Source organism: Thermobia domestica, chromosome 4 (genome assembly GCF_964235325.1).
Source record: "Thermobia domestica chromosome 4, izTheDome1.hap1.1, whole genome shotgun sequence".
Lineage (NCBI taxonomy): Eukaryota > Metazoa > Arthropoda > Insecta > Zygentoma > Lepismatidae > Thermobia > Thermobia domestica.
In genome coordinates, this window is record NC_137457.1 from 251,610,522 (window position 1) to 251,634,246 (window position 23,725).

The window sequence follows — 23,725 nt, forward strand, 5'->3', positions numbered from 1 at the left end:
TGAAACAAAATAACCTAGATTTGGTAGGAGTTTGTGAAGTTATATGGGAAGGTAATGGGATGTTGAATAGCGAAGGATATAGAATGTTTTACTCATTTAATGAAAAGGGTGGTCATAATGGCGTAGGAATAATTCTTGGAAAGCGCTTAAAGGAGAAGGTAGGGAAAGTACAATTTATTGATGATAGAGTTATGATGTTAAGACTTAAGGGAAAACGAAGGATCTAGTGGTGCTTTGTGATACAGACATATACACCGATGACTTCGCATGCAACAGAAGAAATAGAAGAAAATTATGAGAAAATAGAAGAAATTATAGATAGGGAGAAGAGGGGTGCATGCGTAATTGTAATGGGAGATTTCAATGCAGTTGCGGGGCGCGGTGGCTCAGTGGTAGAGCGTTCACCTCCGGTGCTTTGGGTCCCTGGTTCGATCCCACCTCGCGCCGTGTGGACTTTGTGGTGGACAAACACCGTGCTCGTGGGTTTTCTCGAGATTCCCCCGTTTCCTCCCGCTTTCTTCATTCCAACATTTCACTCATCTCTCATCATCGCCGTCTCCTTTAGCCTAACCGACAGAATCGTGGGATGTAAAACTTAAAGATTTCATTTCATTTTTCAATGCAGTTGTGGGAGAAAAACAGAAAGGTAGTATCGTAGGCAAATATGGTTTAGGCGAAAGAAATGAAAGGGGAGAGGGACTAATGAATTTCTGTAGACAAAATTCACTAGTAATTGGGAACACTTGGTTCAATCAGCACAAGAGAAGATATACATGGAAATCACCAATAGATGGCGAAAGATATCAGATACAGGGGTGCCCACAAGGGGGGGCTATGACGCAAACTGCGTCATTGAAATATTTGGGGAGGATAAAATTTATATAAAAATGTTTGAGGGGGTGTAAAAATTAATCGAAAAGATTTTTTTTCATGGAAGAACACCTATGGATAGACAATTTTTTTTGGGGGGGTGCGTCATGGACATAAGGGGGGGGTGGACACCACTGTCAGATAAACTATGTTATGATTCAGGACAGATACCGGAATAGCTTTAAGAACGCGAAGACCTTTCCCGGGCCTGATATTTTCTCTGATCATAATCTTGTGCTGGCCGAAATAGATATTCAACTGAAAAATGTAGACAGAAAAAAAGTAGGCAACCAAGTGTCGAATTCTGAAAAGTTGAAAAACGAGGAAATGAGAAATCTTTTCGTTGAAAAATTCGAGGAAAGATATTCAAACAAGGAAAGAATAGGCGCAGGTAGTAACGCACGGTGGGAACACATTAAACTTTGCTTACAGTAGGCTGCAGAAGAAACAGTAAGTTACCGCGAACATAAAACTGCTAAGAAACCATGGGTTACAGAGGAGATGTTGCAGCAAATGAGGGAGAGGAAGACATGGAAACAGATTGATACAGAAGAAGGCAGAAAGATGTTCAAAAAGTAAATAATGAATTACGGAGAGAAACAGACCGAGCGAGGAAAGAGTTTTATAAAGGAAAATGCGAGGGCATAGAAGAATTAGAAAGAGTTGGGAAATATGAGGAAAGGTACAAGGAGGTGAAATCTATGGAATTTCAGAGGAAACAAATGGGTATTACGATGGCAGTAAAAAATAAGAATGGGAAGGTAGTCAGCGAGAGAAATGAGGTCATAGGAAGATAGAAAGAATAAGTTGATTACTTATATGAGAGTAGGGATAGACCGTGTAGCCTAAATGTTGAAGTAGAAAATGAAGTAGGCGAGGATGATAAAGGATTTAGTATTCTTCGGGATGAATTTGAAAAGGCTATATCCGAGATTAAGAATGGAAAGGCAACCGGGATAGATAATATAGCAATCAAATTCATTAAAAATATGGGAGACAAAGGAAAGAAAGAATTGTTCCAACTATGCATATGAAATACATGAAACAGGGGAGTGGCCATAAGACTTCCTGAAGGCGATTATAATACCGATGGCTAAGAAATCGAACCCAAAGAGATGTGAGGATTATGGAGCTATTAGTCTCATATCTCATGCAGCTAAAATTTTGCTCCGAATACTGAACAGGAGGTTATATGGAAGAACAAATGAAAAAGCTGAGGAGCAGCAGTTCGGGTTCAGAAGAGGTAAGGGCACAAGATATGCTATTGGATTATTAAGAGCGATCGGTGAAAGATTTATAGAAAAAGGGAAAGAGGTGTATGTTGTGTTTATCGATCCAGAAAAAAGCTTTTGACCGCGTGAATTGGGAATTGTTGTTGGGAGTTCTAAAGAAGATAGGGTTGGAATGAAAAGCTCGAAAACTCATAAGAAACTTATACAGTGAAACCTGTCAACTTGGCCACCTCTCTAAGTTGGCCACCTGCTTATCTTGGCCTAGTTCGTCTTGAACCTGCATTTTCCCATAAGACATTCGTTACTTACTACTCTATAAGTTGGCCACACTGAAGCAATGTTTACCCTATGCTGATAATGATAAATTTACCTGCGTATCTTGGCCACGAAAAATACAGTTTTGTTATTTTTCTTAACTCTTTCGAAATCCCATATGAGAGGCAGATGTTCTTATTTGTGACTGGACACAAAGAAGCATAGATTCGCACGATTTGTTCTTGGAGGTCAAGGGCCAGAACACTACCCTCATAAAAGGGTGGTGAAGGAAGATGTGATTATGAAAAAGCACGTACAGGAATTCAGGAAATGGTTGTACATATTTGTTTACCCTGTCTGTTTTGGTAAAACAATTAGCTATATCGACTCCTTTCATCAGTGGGAAGCTTTAGTAATTCCGGAAAATTCTCAAGTTTAATGCTCAATTGTCATTTATTGGCACCTGACTGCATGTCAAAAGGTAGCGGAGGTTTTGAGATATGAATTCCCTCAAGATTTTCTCAAAACATCTTTTGCTCCGAAGGAAACACTTCTATGTCATTAACAAGAGGTAGTTAACTACAATATTAGAATGTACGTATCTGCCAAAAAGAATAAAGCAAATATGTCTAGAATGAACCACCATTTAGTAACAACTGAAAAGAAGTCATATAAATTGCATATGAATTTCTCAATTTATAACTTAGCTTTTCTTGTTTTCAATCTGAATAACTCAGTGTGCTATAATGTCAATTTCAATAAACTGCGTACATATACTTCTATTTCATGGTTGTTTGTGTTATTGTTTTTTCAATCCGAATAATCTAATGTACCAGAATAGTTTTCAGGAAGAGAAAGGTATGCATATATAATAAACATACTATCAAGAGCGCCGATCCTGGAGGGACCGAGGGGGCCCCCCAAAGCTCATGTGGACCCTATTTTATTTATGAGTATACAATATTTGGTATAATTTGAGTGCAATTTGTCTTAAAATCTTCATATATATACCTTCTGCATCTGAATGGGCCCCCCCAAATTTACAGAGAAATCGGCGCTCTCGCATACTATAGTAATATTTTTTAGTACTTATATTTTTATGATTACTCTATATACATTATTTATAAGTAGCAGTCGTGCCACTGCTTATTAAAATTTTACAATTAAGTAATACTAGAAATCCTATTCTAAAAATACACAAATCACACTTATTTTCTGTAAGTTGGCCACCTGTCTAAGTTGACCACTTTCGATGGAACAAATGGTGGCCAACATAGACAGGTTTCACTGTACATGAACCAACAAATAAATGTTAGGATAGGGGAAGAACTGACGGAAGAGAGTGCAATTGGAAGGGGAGTTCGACAAGGATGCTGCTTCTCGCCAACACTATTTAATATCTAACTAGAAGAGATAGTGAAAAAGAGTTTACATGATGATGATGGCATTTCGGTAGGAGGTAGAATGATTAGATGCATAAGATATGCAGACGATATGGCGCTTTTGCAGAATTTGGAAAGAAATTTTAAAAAAAAATGTTAGAAAACCTGAGGATGGGTTTTGAAAAATATGGGATGAAAATAAATGTTAGAAAAACAAAATCCATGGTGATTGGAACGAAGAGGTTTATGCCAAATATAAAAGTACGAGGGGAGAAAATAGAACAAGTGAATAGTTTTCGATATCTGGGTAGTATTCTTAGTAATGACATGAAGTGCGAACGTGAAATAAAAGCAAGGATAGGAATGGTGAAAGAAGCATTTATGAGGAAGAAAAGTCTGTTTTGTGGGATCTTGAATAAAGAATTGAGAAAAAGACTCATGGAATACTTCGTTTGGAGTGTTGTATTGTATGGAGCGGAAACGTGGACATCACGTAAAAGTGATGAAAAACGATTGGAAGCCTTCGAAGTGTGGGTGTGGAGAAGAATAGAAAGAATTAGTTGGGTCGAACGGCAAACGAATGAGAGGGTGTTGGAAATGATGGGTGAGAAAAGAACACTTTTAGATATTGTTAAGAAGAGGAAGAGAAACTAGTTGGGACATTGCCTAAGAAGAAATTGTATCATGAGGGACGTCCTAGAGGGTATGGTGTCGGAAAAGAGAGGGAGGGGGCGAATGAGACTACAATTAATGGATTATATAAGAACAGAAAGACCACACGTCAAGACGAAAAGGTTAGCGGAGGACCGTGGAGCATGGAAGCTTCTCAGCTGCTGCAAGTGACCTGCCAATAAGGGTAGAAAACCTATGATGATGATGATGATGATGACTATTATCAATCTATAGTTCTAAACATTTTTGATGATTGGGGAAAATCAGAATGTGCAATAATAATAATAATAATAATAATACGGAAAATTGAAATAATAAGAATTTTGTTTATATATTGAAAGTTTCGGAACTAAAAGTATTGTGTTAGCGTAATACTGTCCTCTCTTGATATGATTCCTTTGAAGGTAATCAATAAATACCACACCTTCGGAATAAATAATTTTTAAAAACTGATGCTATCACTTTGCCAGCATTGTTATTTGGTTTCGGGATGGTAGTGATGAACCTAGCATTTGTCCACAGTAATGAATCTCAACAGAAAATTGTCCACATCACGTACAAATAGTTTCAGATTGTTCAATGATGGAACTCATCGAGTTGAAACCTTTGATAAACCAAGTCCATCTTTCTGAATACAAGTCCTCCTGTGATATTCTCAACCCGTCTGCTATCTGACAAGTTGAAAACCGCCGAGCTTGCATGTTCATAGCAAGTACAAGGGCATTTTTTCGTTGATTGTATGGTCTTTCTGACCTTGGTTCATCTTCAATATTTTTCCAGCGATGTATAAATTCTTGCACCCGGCTTATGTCGGTGGCATATGAAGGGGCAGATTCACCTCAAGTATCGTAATGGAAATCGGACGTTGACATCTCTTCCAATTGCAGTTATGATAGTCACTTGTATACTCGTTTATTTTCTTTCATTTTCCGGACTTCTCACATCTGGCTCATTTCAAGGAGCTGTCAAAAACAAAAGAAATTTATTAGAACAATGAAATTGGTATATGTTATTTAGAAAGATGGTATTGTTTGAAACTTATATACTTTTGTCTACTCTAGCTTGTTCGTTGTAGTAGCCTTCTTTTTTGCGATGAGCACATCAAAGCTGCGAAATACATGAGAATGCGAGATAAATTGCGACCCTTCTTTGAAGCCATCAATGACATTAAACAGCTCATGAATGACGGAGGGGCCGCGTTGACTCAGTAGTAGAGCATTCACCTCTGGTGCTTGGGTTCCTTGATTCGATCTCAGTTTGCGCCAAGTAAGCTTTGAGGTAGACAAACAACGTGTGCATGCGTTTTCTTGGGATTCTCCCGTTTCCTCTCACGTTCTTCTATCCATCATTTAATTCATTTCTCATCGTCACCGCCTCCTTTCGCCTAGCCGGCATAACCGTGGGACATAAAACTTAAGAGTCTTCATCCCGGCGAAATTAAAATACCGCTAATTTTAGAGTAATTATGTGATATCTTCAAATATATAAAAGATAATTGAAATATGGAACAAGAGCGCCCTAGACAATATTATTTTGCGTGAGGCACCGTTATCACAAGTCACCTAGTGGCTTTATGTTTTCAGCTGTTTAGAAACGCGAAAATAAATGCCGATTTTCAAAATGGCTCGAAATCGAAAGCAGATAGGTGAGTCGTGATAACGGTTTCTCATGTAAAATGACATTGGCTAGGGCGCTCTTGTTCCACATTTCGATTATCTATTTGAAGATATCAATAATTAATGTAAAATTAGCGGTATTTTAATTTCGCCGGGATGAAGACTCTTAAAGATTTCTCATGAATGACAGGGCACTATGCCATAAGGCAAAGTCAGTTATCCGCGGGAGGAGGCAAAATCCGTGAAAAAAGGTTCCAGCTCCTCCTCGATCCGGACCGTCCCTGGGAATGAATCTTGTAGATGATGTAGCATTTCCTACAACTAAAATTTCAGAAACTGTCATATCTATCCTGAAACAAATAACAATTTATTGAGGCACAATGTGACGAATGGTACCACCTATCACAGGATGTTGTCAACGACTTACGCCGGCCACGCATTAACCGGAAGCGAAACAAACAAACCGAAGGAGAACAAACAAGGGAAGGCAGTCCTCAGTGCATTGATCATTTGTCTCAATCTCAAGATTAGAGAGGGCCTTTGCCTAGCACCTACTCGGGTGAATATGTGGTACAAGGTTTTGTTGTATTACCCACAGTACTGTACCTCGGCTCGGCTGTCGTGCGTTCTAGTCAGTATTCGGCCGGCCTTACTGGATACTGTGACATGTAAGATTACATCTTTTCGTTCTGCCAAATGTGTCTCGAAGAAATACTAACACATCTGTACTGGTTCCTTCGCTACACTGGTACGTAGCAGACACTGCAGGTTCATTTTTGAGGTGTCTATCTATGTCAGGGTAGAGTAATTGAAATTATAAATTTTATAACCGGCAATGAAATGAAATGTAATTTTTAAGTTTTACGTCCCATGGTTATACCGGTTAGGCTAAAGGAGACGGTGATGGTGAGTGAAATGGTGGAATGAAGAAAGTGGGAGGAAACGGGAGAACCCCGAGAAAACCCACGAGCACGATTTGTCCACCACGAAGTCCACACGGCGCGAGCTAGGATCGAACCAGGAACCCCAAGCACCAGAGGTGAACGCTCTACCACTGAGCCACCGCGCCCCCTTGTAACCGGCAAAATAGTTTCACAGACCGGCGGTTGAAAACCACTGTGCTAGGAGATGTTCGCTGGCCTTTCAACAACAAAAGTTACGAAGTATTTTTAAAAGTAAGAATTTGCCAGTTTTTCGTAAGTGTGTATTTTCTCTTAATGATAAATCTCTTATGTAGCCTCATCGCTATCGTGCTTGCTTTTCATACAAGTCCAAATTCTAAGGATACAAAGCTTCGAATGGAAGGAGTTTTTTTTTCTTCATTAATAGCAGGTCCCGTCCTTCTTAACCTCTGTGTCACATAAAGGAATAAAACAGAATTCGCGAATTACATACCATAAAAAGAGATTACGTAAGCACCAAATTAGACCGGCATTAATAGAGTTGTTGGCTGATTGTTCAAGTGTAGTCGAGGTAGATAAATAGGTTCAGACCTTAGATTGGAAGAATTGCCCCCAATTAAAACATAACGAGAAGGGAATCAAAGAGAGAAGAAATATTGCTAGTACGTCTACTGTTTTGCTTTACCAATTGTGTTAACGACATTTAGTATTTCTGCATTGCATTTACGAACTTCAGATACGAGACAAGGTTGCATTTTCTTAAGAAAAATAGTTTTCAGTGTGTATCATTCAAAGGATCTAAGATTGAACTGGCGATCATAATGTACACTATGTCGAAAAAATAAGGGAACTTTATAAATTAAACAAAACGAATTAGCAAATTTACCAACTGTACTTCTTTTCATTCAAAATGCATTCCTTCCGCATCAATACACCGCTGAACACTTTCAACAAATGCCAACTTAGAGTTTTTAATGTCCTTTTCCGGAATCGCTTCAATGACTCTCGTCACGGCAGACTATATGTGTGTAACATTGTCATAAAGTGTTCCTTCATGGCCAATTTTAATTTTGGGAATAGGAAATAGTCACACGGCGATAAAGCAGGCGAATACGGAGGATGTGGAAAAACAAATTTGTTTTTGCCAAAAAGTCACGAACTGCGACTGTTCTGTGACATGGTGCAGTGCATTGTCGTGCAGTGAAGACCAACTGCCTGTCGCTCGATACTCGGACCTTACGCGAAGGATTTATTTCCACAAACGCTCCATAGCACTGAGATAATATTCACCATTTACAGTTTGGCCCTATGGAACGAATTCCCGAAGTATAATACCTTTGAAATTGTAAAAACAAATCAACACTGTCTTCTCACGTGACTTATGAAAGCTCAATTTTTTTCGCTTTCGGAGCACCTGGATACTTTTAGGTAGCAATTTGACGTTTTGTTTGTAGGTTGGACTTAAAGCACCAAATTTTATCACTAGCTACAATTGATTCCAGGAATGTTCTGTTCCATCTGGTTTTTAATCAGGCCCTTGCAATGTTCAACGCGAGCAACTTTTTGGTCGTCAGTTAAGATGTGCGGAACAAATCGAGCACAGACTTTCCGTTTCTTTAAATCCTTTGTCAAAATTTCGTGAATTTTATCTTTCGCTGTATTTAATTCCTCCGCCATCTATTTCACAGTCGAATTCGCATCGTGGGCGATCAATTCACACACTTGTTCCACCTCATCACGATGTTTATTTTACGGTCTGCCTGGCTCTGGGTCGTCTTCCAAGGACTCACGACCGTCCCGGAATCGCGTACACCACTCGAACACACGTGTACGGGATAAGTACTCATCACCATACACATGTGTCATCATTTATGATGTTTGTGTAAATGTTTTACCAAGCTTGAAATGAAATTTAATATTGGCACTTTGCTCCATCGTGTTTTTGTGACGAGATGACACCAGATACACTCATTTTTCTTGCCATAATTTGACTCTCCGTTAATCGGTTCTCATGATTGTGGTCTCATTTTGTTGGGCAGATATCCAGCTTTCCGATGATATGTTACTTCAATAGATGGAACTAGTTATTATCTCTAAAGAAAAAAAGTTTCGTTACTTTTCCGACATATAGTGTATGTTTGCTATTTGTGAGTTCATCTACCGTTTAGGGCATAGATGTATTGTGTCTAATTTGAATTAATTATCGTAATAGCCGGTGCCAATGGCATGGGTGTGTAATCCTACTCTGTTGGAGGCTAGATTGTGTGGATGGGAACGACCTATTCTGTGAGGATCGCTCTTGCATGATGGTGCGTGTACCCTCGAATTTCACCGGATTCAAGCCCCGGTTGTAGTCCGGAACCCACGTTGATAAGTCCGTCCTTTACAACCTCGGTATTACATAACAACACGCAATGAAAACTTAAATTCACTATTGTAATGCATTTCTCATCGTCATTTTTAGTATACAAGGCAGAAATGTTAATTGTTTGTTACATATTAAGATGTTCGTCAATAAAACCTTGAAACAAAGCATCTTTCAGATAAATCCGTATTACGCGTTACGGAACGTACATTTCCAATATCATATCGTCCTCTTTGGAATACTCCCTCGGGACTAAGCGGTTAGCGTACGCGCCTCTGGCGTGGGAGACCCGGGTTCGATTCCCGGCGGGAGCTCATGTGGTTCAGATTCCACGTTAATCAGTAGGCCCACGTCTCATATAGCCTCGCTGTTGAACGGGACTCTAAACTAAAATCAATCAATTCTTTGGAGTATATAGGCAACTAGGTATGCAATAATTGCAAATTTGGAGCGAAGCAATCAACCCTTATTGATTATTCGTAGAATTTTTAGTGCATCAATTCTTTTCGTGAAGGAATACGACATATAAATAATTGAATTTGGCATATCAGCGAAAAGCATAATGGCTTTGAAAAAATGTGTTCGTAGAACTAGGGATGGGTACGAATCGGGCTAAAACTCGATTCGACTCGAGTTTCGAGTCGAGTCAAAGGCAATTTTCTCGAGTCGAGTTCCGAGCCGAGTCACTGTTTTTGAGGTCGAGTTTCGAGTCGAGTCGACTTTGATAAATGACTCGTTCGTTCAGCTCGTTTTAACTCGTTTTGAAATTATGGCCTGATTAGACTTGAAAGCGAAAGCCATGAGAAATGTAAGGAGTAATGTGGAATACTTCTAGTGTTGTTCACGACAGGAGACACTACTCGCATCTCGTCTCGTCTTGATAACGAGGCAATCGAGTTTTATAACGAGACTGTCTCAAATGTCGTGAGCACCAGTATAAGTACATACTGTATTTCTTACGAAGCTTGATCCAGAATAAGGTTCCCAAAGATCTTCAGTCGCACGGGAAGGTGCAAGGAGAAATCCAGCAACACCACTGTGCGCGGCTGTTCCCCCACTCTCGATTCTGTCCTTTCGCGCTTCGCTGCGCCGCTCAGTCTTGGCTCAGCGGCCGTCCGAGATGGAGGTGCCCATTGTTGCTCCTGCCAAGTGCGAGATTTGTCCCGTAATTCGCTTTTTGCAGGCCAAAGGAACGCCATTCATGGATATTCATAGTCAGTTGACAGAGGTGTATGAAGACATGTGTATGTCCGTTCAACACGTCCCCAAAGTGGTGCAGGGAGTTTAGTGCCTGTCGGAAGGACGTCCACGATGAAGAACGCAGTGAAAGACCGTCAGTTCTGGATGCGATTGTCGAGATGGTCCAACGCGAGGTGTTTCAAAACAGGAGGATCACCGTCCGTGAACTGAGAGTTCTTACGGTACAGTGGGAAGAGCTTTGACTTACAAATTGCGTTATCACAAGTGTTGTGTTCGATAGGTACCGCGTATATTGACAGCAGAACACAAAGGGAAACGCCTTCCTGTACTCGCCAGTTTCTTCAAAAGTGTCAAGAAGATAAGGAAAGATTGTTGGACTCCATTGTTACGGGAGACGAAACGTGTTTCATTTCACTCCCGAAACTAAACAAAAGTCCAAACAATGGCGTCACTCAGGGACACCATTCGCTAAGAAGTTCAAACAAATTCCTTCTGCTGGTAAAGTCATGGCCAGTTTGTTTTGGTATCGTAAGGGGATACTGCTGATCGATTTCATGGAACCCGGGACAACAATCAACTCAGACAGTTATTGTGCAACACTAAGAAAACTCAGGCGAGCTATCCAGAAGCGCCGGCGAGGACGACTGACAGCCGATGTAACGCTGCTTCACGACAACGCCCGACCTCACGTCTCCAGTCAAACCCAGTAACTTTTGACAAACTGGATGGATTGTCATGCCCCACCCACCGTAAAGTCCGGACCTCGCGCCTAGCGATTGTCACTTGTTCCCGAAGTTAAAGGAACACCTGAGTGGCCAACGCTTCCGAAGTGATGATGAAGTCAAAGACGAGATGAAACGCTTCCTCAACGGGTTGGCGGCGGAGTTCTACGACATTTAGATACAGAAATTGGAGCACCGTCTACAAAAATGCGTAAAGAAAGATGGCGATCATGTAGCAAAGTGTCTTCTTTCCAGCGATGTACATTGCTATGAGAATAAACAATGTTGGCAATTTGTAAAATTGATGGGAACCTTATTTCTGGATCAACCCTCGTAAATCAAGGCTGAGACTTGCACCGTGTAATTTTTGAGCCCAAGCAGAAGCCCAACCCGGGTAGTGATGTCAACCGGCTCGTTTGGGATGAGCTATTGGCTTGGCCCAATTGAGCCGATGGCGTGAGCCGGCTCTTTTGAGACGAACCATTGGCTCGAGCCTGCTCCGTTGAAACGAGTCCATTGACGGTTCAGCTCGGTTCAGTTCGGCTTGGGTAAGCCATCGACTCGATTGGTTGAGCTATTGTCTAGGCTCACTTCTCGGTTCGGATCGATAGTGAATGAGCTTTGAGCCGAGCCGCTCGAACCGTTAACAACCCTAAACCCGGGCCGATTACTTTTGAACATGTTTGGCCGTCGCCCTATAAATTTTAACAATTTTTGGTTCGAGCCTAAATACTTGCTCCTGCAGAACTCAAACCCAGAACCTCGTGAACGATGACTTTGCTTCCTGAAGACTTCTCGACGACCGAAATCAGCAGTCAACTAGTTTTTAGTATTCAGATACAAACCCTCTATGTTTCATACTTATACACGGTGTTATAATAATAATAATAATAATAATAATAATAATAATAATAATAATAATAATAATAATAATAATAAGTTGTAGTAGTAGTATCATTGATAATTATATTGTCTATGTAGGATACTTGAAGAGAGTACTTGAAAGTACACATAGGATTCAGCTCGATTTAGCTAGTTTTGGCTTGACTCGACCCAAATCCGAATTGAGTTAGAGGAAATTTTTCGAGCCGAGTTCTCGAGTCGAGCTCAAAGATGCCTGTTTGCCGTTGAGTCGAGTTTCAAAGAAAACTCGCTCGTGCCCATCCCTACGTAGGACAAAACGAAAAGGGCTTCGCCCTATTTCTAATGCGTAAAATTCTATTCTTCCATTGTTTACAATGAGAATTCGCTGGCCAAATGCTTTTCCAAGGTGAAGTCTATGGATATCCCGTTTTTCGGTGATTATTCCTCAGTGGTATGTCCGATGGGGCCATGCTGCTCCGTACGACACTCAGCGCGCGTTCTCAAATCACCATGTCAAATTGAGTTAAGAATAGGGATGGCCACATTTTCCGGAAAAACGGAAAACGGAAAATATTTTTTTTCCGGAAACCGGAAAATTGAAAAACGGAAGACGGAAAATGTTCCGGAAAAGCGGAAGACGGAAAATGTTCCGGAAAAGCGGAAGACGGAAAATTTTCCGGAAAAACGGAAGACGGAAAATTTTCCGGAAAAACGGAAAACGGAAAATGTGATTTCCGGAAACCGGAAAACTCTTTTTTCAGGAAATGGTCATCCCTAGTTAAGAACGGTTCAGGCATCTCGGAGGAGTATCCAGATAAACGAACGCCTAACCGTAGTAAAAGAGGAGCTATGCTCCAATAATTATTTTTACTCTGCCATGAACCTAGAATTTGTATATTTCTACAGCTAGTGACTGGGCCCATGGATGCGTATCCAATCGGCAGTAGTTCGTATTGTTCATTCCTGTAGATAGCTTTGTTTCGATTCAATTCAAGGAGGCATGGTGGGTACTGGTAGAGCGCTTACTTCTGGTACGTGTGGTTCCTGGCCAAGTAAATTTGTGGTGGACAACATCGTGTCTGTGGGGTTTTCTCGGTGTACTCCATTCACTTGCCTTATAATCGGTCTCCCTTAGAAAGAACATAATTGTGTGACGTTAAACTAAAATAAAACAACTTAATTTTCGATTTCGATTCGATTAAAGTTTCCCGTTCAGCGTCAAAGCTATAAAATATGTGGACCTATAGCTTAACGTGGGATCCGAACCACATGGGCTTCCGCCGGGAATCGAACCTGGGTCTTCTGCTCCGAAGACTCAGTTGGTTCAGTTGCTGGACAGGGTAGGAGAAGCAGAAAAAAAATTACACCATTTGTTTATAACTTATGTATTTACTATATACAGTATACAAGTACGGTGTGAGCTGTGAGTATTCTAAATTTTTATCTCCTTTCCCTTTTATTTACGAACAGATAATCATCTCCCATCGGTGTCCGTTAATCAGAGGTTTCACTATATTTTAGTACATTTCTTTGAAGTAGAAAGAAGAAAGTATTGTATTGCACCATTCGCTGTTACATATTTTGCTCTTTTATCGTTGAGATTGTAGTAGATTAGGTAATTGAATTAATGTTTGCTGAAGCTATCAGGAGGAGTATGATTAGTGAAATTGTTTAAATGTAAAAGAGTCCAGATGGCAACGAACGAGTGCAATATTGTCGCATTACAACATGCTAATGTGATCTGTCGTAGATCTTCAGTACACGATGTTACGTAACTTCAGGGACTGCGCTCTGCGTCTGACTCACGCACTGATGGTAATATGTCCATGAAAATAATCTTTTGTTATTCTTGCTTATTTTGGTCGTTCACTCTCCTCTCAGCTTAGGCGATGTGTCGTTGAAAAATGCTCTCTGGGTTTTCAGTCTTAAAGGTACGTTGTATAGTCTACATATTGAATTCAAGAACATATTTTAGTAGGCTCATTAAACAGATGAGTTTTATTTATGTTATGGTTCTAGAGTAGCGTTTCTGAAACTTTTTTTTTTCAAGTAAGGACAATTTTTGTTTATCAGGACGTTCTACGAACCACATTACCCCTTGTCCCTCTCCGAAAGCAAATTGATTTATTGTATGCGTTGAGCATGTACCAATATACCTTCACTTATATTTTTAAAAAAGTGATAAGGAGTATTGGACTTCATGGTTCAGAGACTTGGACATTACGGAAGTTAGAGAAGAAATCTTTAGAGAGTTTCGAAATGTGTTGTTGGAGGAAGATGGAGAAGATAAAATGGACAGAAAGAATAGCAAACGAAGATATTTTGAAACAGATAGGAGAAAAGAGGACGCTTCTAGGCACCATCCTTCGTAGAAAGGCCAATTGGATTGGATACATCTTGCGAAGAAATTGTCTTCTTCATACCGCCATAGAGGGAAAGATGGAAGGAAAGCGAGGAGTAGGAAGAAGAATACAAGTGATCGATAATTTGAAAAATAGAAGAAAATATTGGAAGTTAAAAGAGGAAGCCCAAGGAACCGAGAAAAGTGGAAGAAACATTTCCAGACCCAAAATTAAAATCAAGAAAAAAGAAAATACTCATTAGTCCCAAGACCTACCAAAAGGCAGAATACTTAATAATATTTTAAAAATAGCATTACTTAATTTTACGTTCGTATTACAACGCATATAAATGTTTTTTTCTTATTACTGTATTAATGTCTTACTGAACATTTACAAGAAAAATACACAACGTCAGAGGGGCACTTTGCTTGGACTCAGTTGCAATATCCAAGATACGCCTTGGAGGCTCTACTTATCTGTATTTTTCTTTCTCTGTTATTACCTATTATTTTGTATTTTGTCTTCTCATAAACTGAACTTGTTTTTCACGGTTATTTTCAGTATCGCAATATTTTGATGTTTTCGATATTTCGATATTTTTTGATTTATCGATCAAGTTTCGATATTTCGATATGGATTTTCGGTATCCAAATCCAGATATCAAACAGCCCTACTATAGGGTATAACTAAAGATAAACTTTTTTTTTTTTTTTTTTGGTACAGAACTGATTTAAAATTGTTAAAGTGTCATATTTTCCTTTTACAGCTGAGAAGATCCTTCGTAACCTGTCTATGTACGCGGTTATTAAGCCTTGAAAAGTTCAATGCACGTCATGAAACAACAAGGTAATATTATGCTTTCTTAATACTTAATTTGTTTTACATAGTAGTGTTAATAGTTATAAAATTCCTCTAATACAATGTTTGTAATAGTATTTTTATTCTAACATGAACAGAATCAGGTATATCTTTGCTAATCCATTCATGCATCCATTGGCTTTCTTGTATTCAAGCGTGCATGCCACGTGAATGAGGTCAGCTGTTCTCTTGGCATTTCCTTTGTGCCTTTCATTATATTAATGGCTGTTAATTTTTTCAAAACATGGTTAAAAAATCGTTAATAATGTTCTTTCCGCAGTTTTTGTATGATTTTATTATAATACGAACAATCGAATAGTGTAAATGTAATCTTGTTTCAAGTTTGATATCTGCTTGCATGATATAATTTAAAAACTATTTAAATGACTATGGTTGTAATGCAGTAAAAATCTAGTAAGTTAGCTGTCTTTCTAACATAGCCACTCGCTTAATTTGGCCGAGTATTTGTGGCATCCTGTAGGTATAGGTAGGTATTATTACTCCCAAGTTGACCTCATTCTGTAAAACCAAGTGTGTTGAAATTAGAGAGGTTTAACTATAAGACTTTGTATGGTACAATCTTGCCTATTTGTAATAATATAATGCGAGGGTGGATCGAAAATTTCGTGGCCTGACCTACAAAATTAGAAAATATTTGGATTAGTTGTGTCTTATTTTTCTACGTAACTCCTCTCGACCGAGATACATTCACACCACCGTTCCTGTGACGCTACTATAGCACTTTTAAGAAATGATTCCTCGAGCCTTGCAAAATATCCCAGTACAACACTTTTCACCTCTGCATCCGAATAAAATCGCTGATCCCCAAAAACTTTTTAAGGTTTCTAAAGAAGTGAAAGTACGAGGGGGGCAGATCAGGCGAATAGGGTGGGTGCGGCAACAGCTGGAAGCCACAGAAATGAATTTCTGCTATAGATGCAAGGGACTTGTGAACACGCGCATTGTCCTGGTGAAACAACACCTTTCTACACAGCATTCCTGGCCTTTTAATTCTGATTTCCTTACGCCAACGTTGCAGAATGGTGCAGTAGTATTCGGAAGTGACCGTCTTTCTCTTTTCCAAGAAATCAATCTGGATGATGGCCCTAGCATCCCAAAAAATTGATGTCATACCCTTGTTTCCCAACAAAACTTGTTTGACTTTTTTGGGGGACATAAGATTCGGGTCGTTTCCGTTGCTTCGATTGTTGTTTTGATTCCGGTGTATGATCGTGTACTCCTGTCTTGTCCATAATCTCAAATCTGCCAATAACTCCTCCGAATTACTTTCAAACAGTTCCAAACAATCAGGGGAAGGGTGCGTTGATTGCGTTTGTGTTCAACTGAAAGCAACTTGGACACCCATCTTGCGGACTCCTTAGAAAACCCCAATTCGTTTACGATAATGTTTTGTGCTCGCTCATAGGAAATACTCACAGTCTCAGCTATCTCTCAGATTTTAATTCTGCGGTCATTCAAAATCAGGTCATAAATTTTATTGACATTTTCTGTAGTAATCGACGTTGAAGATCTGCCATTATGGGAGTCATATTGAATGTTGTTTCTGCCACCCTTAAATTCAGCTACCCACATTTTCACCATAGAGTACGAGGGCGCGGAGTCTTCTAGTGTCTCGACCATGTCCATATCAATTTCTTGTGGTGTTAAGCCCTTCTTATGCAGGTACTTAATGACAGCTCGATGCTCGATTTTCTGCATGTCACGGATTTCCGTCACTTCCACCGTCTTAGCGTCTTATCAGTTCCTCAGCTGAAACAATAGAGAAATGAAATTTTTACATAAACATTATTATATACAAACATAAAATAATTGATTCCTTCTTAATTAGGCCACGAACTTTCCAATCCTCAGCCATGTTCTTAAATTACAGAAATATGTTCTCAAAGAGTTGTTCCATTTCAAAGTTCTTGGAAGTGATACAAGTTAACTAATTTTGCTGGCGACTATGTATTAGTACAAGTTACAATCATCATCTGCAGTTTATTTCCTTCATCCATGAACTTGCAGGGGTCACTGAGGCTTCATGCGGTTAGGTACAGTTTTTTTTAAATATATATATATATATATATATATATATATATATATATATATTTAGTTGAATCAAAATTACCTTAGTTTTAACTTAATGAATACTATATGAAATACCGTACTACGCTATTAGAGGTAATCTTCTAAAGATGCCGTAGCAACATGGTTAATAATTTTCTGATCTAGTAAGCGTGAAACAGTGATTACATTTATCACCGTTGATTATGTATTAGTCCTTTCCATGTGAGTTTTAAAAGGTCCATGTCCCGATAGATATTTCTTCACGTCTGTATTTAAATTTCCTTTCTTCCTTATCTTTTAATTAGGTATAATATTTTTGGTCCTACTGCGTTTGTGAGAATTTATCCACTCATTTTCCCTACTATTTCTACTATTTTTGTTCTTTCGTTCGTTTTGAATCAGGTTTTGATACATTTTCTAAGTATTTGGACATGCATTGGTTCTTCATATGCAAATAATTGTTGTGCTTCAGCATGTATTGTCTGTCTTGATTAAATTGTTTGTGTTTATTAAGATTATTCTTTGCACACGTTTTTTATATACTTGATATTCATGAATATTTGGTGTCCCCATATACCTACACAGTACTGTAACATTGTCATTAAAATCACTCTGATATACAATTTAAAAACGTTTCTGTCCAGTCTAAAATCGTTTGTGGCGATTGGTCACAATTTATTAGCAACTTTTTAAATATTATATACTTGTGAAAATTTAGTTGTTTATTAGTTTTGACTAATCTAGTGTTGCATTAATGACTTGCCTGTCGGGATCGTTATGAGAGGCATCTAAGAGGTGTGGGATAACAATACCAAATTTGATTAAAATGAAACACATGATTCTGATTATATTAAATGGTAGCTATAAGGACGTTAAAGGAATAGATGGTGGAGCAAGGATTTGCAACTAATTTGGAACAGTCTCACCGTAGTACAAAGTAGATCCAATCTTCTCCCTCCTACTCTTAGGTAATGATAGGTGTAGACTTGTAGGTCGAGGCTCTTTGAAGATCTCCATGTTGACTTGTCCGACAACCGACCAAGGCATCGAATGCCGGACTGAAGGAATGGTGATGTCGATGTGTTCTCCGAAGTAGTTGAGTTCCAAAGACCAAAAGCCCAAATGGCCACGGAAGGAAGCGAAGATGGTGACACTCACTCGATGACGCACATTCAATTACCAAACTGACACAGCCAAAGTACACATGTCTTCAAATCGATGATACAACATAAAGCAGCTATACTTCCTATTAGGCTGCTGTCGTCGTCAGAATCACAGACTAAAAACAGGAAGAGAGCGGCTTCCGAGATTCAAAGTACTTACTACTCAACAACAATATCTCCTTACTGTGTCAATGTCTATCAGGTTGGTAAGCGGAGCGAGCGTTGATTCGAAGTTGGTGCATGACAATGAGAGCCCAGTAAAAACAAACTTCTTAAGAAAGCATCTGATCTAAACAAAACAGAATTTCAGCTAACGCATGTGAGACTTAGGGGAAAAAGGTAATAGGAAGTCCTAAATACAAGGACTTCCTTGTAGTAAGGCAAACAGAAGGTAATTAGTTATTTCCTAGTTGAAATCAGCTGGCGATGTCGATGGTCGGTGTAAATAACATCTAACAGGCGATGAACTCCAACAGTGAAGCCTGTTAAGCTCTCAATGGATGACTGATTGATTTAGATGTATATAAAGTTGTCGGTCCTGACTTCGCATCCGGTAACACTAGATTTGGACTTCAACGTCATTTGGAGTGTAACTATTCATCTAAGCAACTCTAAAAACTTCAGATTGGACACTAATATAGGTGGTTTTCGATTATTTGTACATATCATCCCCCTCACACCTTCTCTACCTCTTGCCGAAAATGTGCTAATAACTAAATTAGGTCAAGATCCACTCGTGTACCAAAAATGATCAAAATTGGTGAAAAAGTCTAGGAGGAGTTGGCTGTCAAATACATTTTTACGTCTCATACCCTTCACTTCCTTGCTGAAAATATATTAAAAACCTGAGCGAGGGTCAAGTACTAAATATCATCAGAATTGTCACAGCTGTCTAGGAGGAGTTTGCGGACAAATATTTTCGTATATATATGTTAAAAGAAAGAAGATAATCCTTTGCCCCCTTAAAATGAATTTTTCAAAAGCTCTTTGTTATTGTCCGCTTTTTAAAAATGAGGAATGTGTATACCAAGTTTCATCTCTCTAAGTTGACAGGGCCGTGAGATACTCTATTTTTCACATAATTTTTGACCTCCCCTTCCCCCTTAGGATATGCATTTCAATCATAGTAATATGATAAAAACCTAAGTTAGGACCAAAAATCATTAGTGGAGCGGTCTACCAGTACTTCGCAGTCAAACATCGTTACATTAATTTTTATTTATATAGATAGATATATAACTCCCTTGTTTCCCCTTAAAAGAAAAACTGCCTGCTTATTTTAATGAAGAATTTATATGCACAGTTTAATCTTCATAAATTGACAGGATCGTCACATACCCAATTTTTCGCATATATTTTGATCCCGCTCTCCTCTTAGGATATGCATTTTAATCAAAGAAGCAAGATAAAAACCGAACTTAAAAACCATCAAAATTGGTGCAGCAGTCTAGGAGTTCGCGGGCAAACATCGTTACATTAATAATATATATATATATATATATATATATATATATATATATATATATATTGATGTCTCGCAGCACGCGTTATTCCGAACACGAGAGATATGGTGCTGGCCGTTCCTAACATTTCCGACATCCTGCCAAAGCATTCAGTGTCCACTTTTACCTACATTTAACCCTCCTTAAAATCAGATCATATTTGAGAATTCTCTTGAGAGCATGTCCGAAATCCCTGTAGGGAATCATTTGCACACCCACTACACATTGATGAAATATGCATTTTTGTACTGAATCTGGCTATGACTTCCTTTAAGCTGATATGGACCACTACTCCACATTTTCTCGAATTCAAAATAATCATGTTTAAATTTAGCTTTTCCACGAATTTGAACAGCCCTGGATCTGAAACTGTGTACTTCTTCACATGTCCATGTGAGAGTTTTCTCTTATTTTAATGTGAGGACTCATTTCTTAAAGTTTGTTGGTATAGTTCATTAATATCCTGCATATAGAAGACAGAAAATATCCACCTCAAAACGAGAATTTTCAAAATCGTTGGGACACGGGTTCCCCTATTTTAAATGAAGGATTTGTATACTGTTAATACTTTAAAAAACAACCAATGTATTCACTGCTCAAAATATTAAAACATAGCCAAAGGATGTAACCATCTATATATGTCTAATCCTCTTAGTAACTATATTCAATCTTATTATGTATACAAGAAACACTTGCGTTCTTCAGTAATTCTTTATTATAAACCTGTGCCCTATGCACTCTTTAAACATCATAATTCATCTTGATCATTCCACAGCTATTACATATTTACTATTCACAGAATCTTCATAATAACTCATACTGTAAACATCAACTTACACATCCATCATAATTCTGTATCCTATTTGCACAAACTATGTCTTCTTAACTACATATAGGACATACTCATATTTGTAAGCATGTAAGCACTTCTATCCCAACCCTGCTTCCAACATATACCAAGTTTCATCGTCCTAAATTGACAGGATCGTGAGATACTGCATTTTTCACACAAATTTTGACCTGCCTGTTTCCTTCTTAGAATAGTCGTTTTAATAAAGTAACAAATCTAAAAGCTAAGCTAGGCGAGGATTAAGTCAGGTACCAAAAATCATCAAAACAGGTCCAGCGGTCTAGGAGTGGTTCGACGACAAACAATGTTACAGTAGTTCTTATATACAGGTAGGGCACAAAGCCACTTTCCCCAAAACATTATTTCTTCACGTATTGAGAAAAGCTACTTTGTGACAACCCTGTATATAGATTAGGATTGTTATAATTTATCCGTTACTTCTGATTATGCAACCCAATTAACCTAGAAGCAAGGTTGGTTGCATTTCCTCAAAGCTTTTTTAAGAGAGCTGCCAAAAATAATCTTTTGGCCCACAGCTTAGAATTGTGTGTTCAGATGAGGACGGGACCACTAGATTTTTCCGAATTTCGTGGAAAGACTCCATAATTCCATCTTCATTTTCTTTAGGTCTTTTAAAAAAACTCCTTACTCTCTCAATTTTGACCACTCCGGGGGTCTTATGTACTTTTTGCATTAACAGGTCAATGGAAGAAACCCAGGTCCACTTACGTTATGTTGCTGTTGTGTTCACATGATGCCCACGAACTGTCACTTGTTAGCACGTGCTTAATTACTATTGTTTACTATTGCTACTGTGTTTTACTATCGTACGCACGTAGTGTGCACATGAAGGATCAGCAGGAAAGTTCACACACACTCCATCTCATTCACAATTTACGTACACTTTGTTACTTTCTTTGTTCGCAGAAAGTGCAAGATTGTAATTATTTCAATTTTGTCTTCAGCTTTCATGTCTTCCATTTATACACTCAAAGTTGCTATGTTGGCTGAAATCACTGGGTATTTTTACAAATATCTCTAAGTTTTTAAGGTATTTAAGGTCTGTTTTCACCTACTTTTTCGCAAAACCTTCTCGAGTCTACAGGCAAGCGGCCACCTTCCAGCTTAACCTGCACCGACCGATGAGACTAAAATTTTCCGGAGTGGCGCGGACACACCTACTCGACAGTATATTCGTACACTTATTCCTGGAAGTTTAATATTACAGAAACAGAGTTAATAATTCTGTAGCCTAAGAAGTCTGGAGGTTTAATGCTGCAGAAATAATCACCATTAGATCTTACAATGTACACTCATGTCCAAAATGATTGTCGCATATCTATAACAGTCTTGTTGTGCGAATATAATTGGATAATGGTATCGCAGGGTACTTCTAATACCGTTACTATTTGTATAATCGGGAAATGTATATTTGTGGTAAATTTCATAGAAAAAATATAAATACGAAAATTAGAATGAGTACAGCAAAATATTGCTAAATGGACAAGAAAAGTTTTTTTGTTATATTGTTCTTATTTACAGCTCTTAGTAAGAGTGTTAAAAGTACTGTGTGATATCATTATCCACTTATATTCGTACAACAAGCCTGTTGTAGATATGCGACAATCATTTTGAACATGAGTGTACGTATTGAAGATGAAGATGATTGTCACGTACAGTTCCTAGAACACAGCTTTGATATTTCGCATTTCTTTATGTTACAGTGCTAAGTAGGGAACTTTCAATTGTTTAATATAATTATTAAGGCACCTTAGACTAATTTATGATTATTTGATAAATTAGCAGATGTTACTTAAGGCTTTTCACCATGCTCACTGGTTTTTCTGATTTTCTTTTTCTTTTGGACGACAATAGGGTAAACGTTTATATGATTGTGAAAAATAATCGAATGTACATATTTCATGCTTAAAAAGGCCACTAAATGCTTAGAAATGTAACTTTTTCCGTTTTTCCGTCCATGTGCGTATGCTAGCCAGATTATCAACAAAACAAGACCAGATTTTAGTTTTAATGTTTTTTTTTTTTTTTCAAATTTCCCTTTATTTCCAAGATAAGAGCTCCCAACAATTTTGTTGTATTTCATAGATGATTATTTCTTCAGAAAAATTCAGAAGTAATGATTACTTATGAGTCTAGTTTTCCTCAGACGATTTTCTAAAAGTTCCGTCAACTGATGTCATAAACTTCGCCTACATATTTCTATTTTAGAAGAAAAGACGTGGAAAATTTTATTAGTTCTAGATTACTTGCTTTTCAAAAGCCCATTGTTGTTAAATGCCCGTGTTATTCGTTTTTGAGGACCAAAACACATTTATACCGGGTGTATCAAGATTCCTGCACTCTAGACCAATTCCGTTATGTGTAAAAATACGAAAATATGGAAAGGAAAGTTGTTGGAAATATGTTGTTTCTAATGGTAGGGTCCACGGTGGCTCAGTGGTAGAACGTTCACCTTTAGTGCGTGGGGTCCGTAGTTCGATCTCAGCTCGCACCAAGTAGGCTTTGTGGTGGATAAACACCGTATTCGTGGATTTTCTCGGGGTTCTCCCGTTTCCTCTCACTTTATTTATTTCACCATTACAGTCATTTCTCATCATCAACGTCTCCTTTAACCTAGCCGGCATAACCCTGGAACGTAACACTAAATGATTTAATTTCATTTTCATTTTCCATACTGGTAAGGCGCTCTATTTTAAATTAAACAGCAATGTTTTCAGTTCAGCAGACTGTTCGAACGCTCCGTAAGGGCACGCAAAAATGATACGGGGAATATGCGCGTTTGTGTGTAAGGAAACCTGAAACACCTTGAATCCGTTTCCAACAATGCTATATTGTTGGT

At 38.5% G+C, this 23,725-nt stretch overlaps 1 protein-coding gene across 1 annotated transcript in view; it reads left to right on the forward strand.

Moving 5' to 3' along the window:
* GLS (glutaminase) overlaps positions 1–23,725 on the forward strand; it is a 136,499-nt gene that overhangs the window by 28,931 nt on the left and 83,843 nt on the right. The window contains exon 2 of the mRNA XM_081755736.1: positions 15,189–15,268. Coding sequence (XP_081611862.1) covers positions 15,189–15,268 — 80 coding nt within the window. The remainder of the gene's footprint in view (positions 1–15,188; positions 15,269–23,725) is intronic.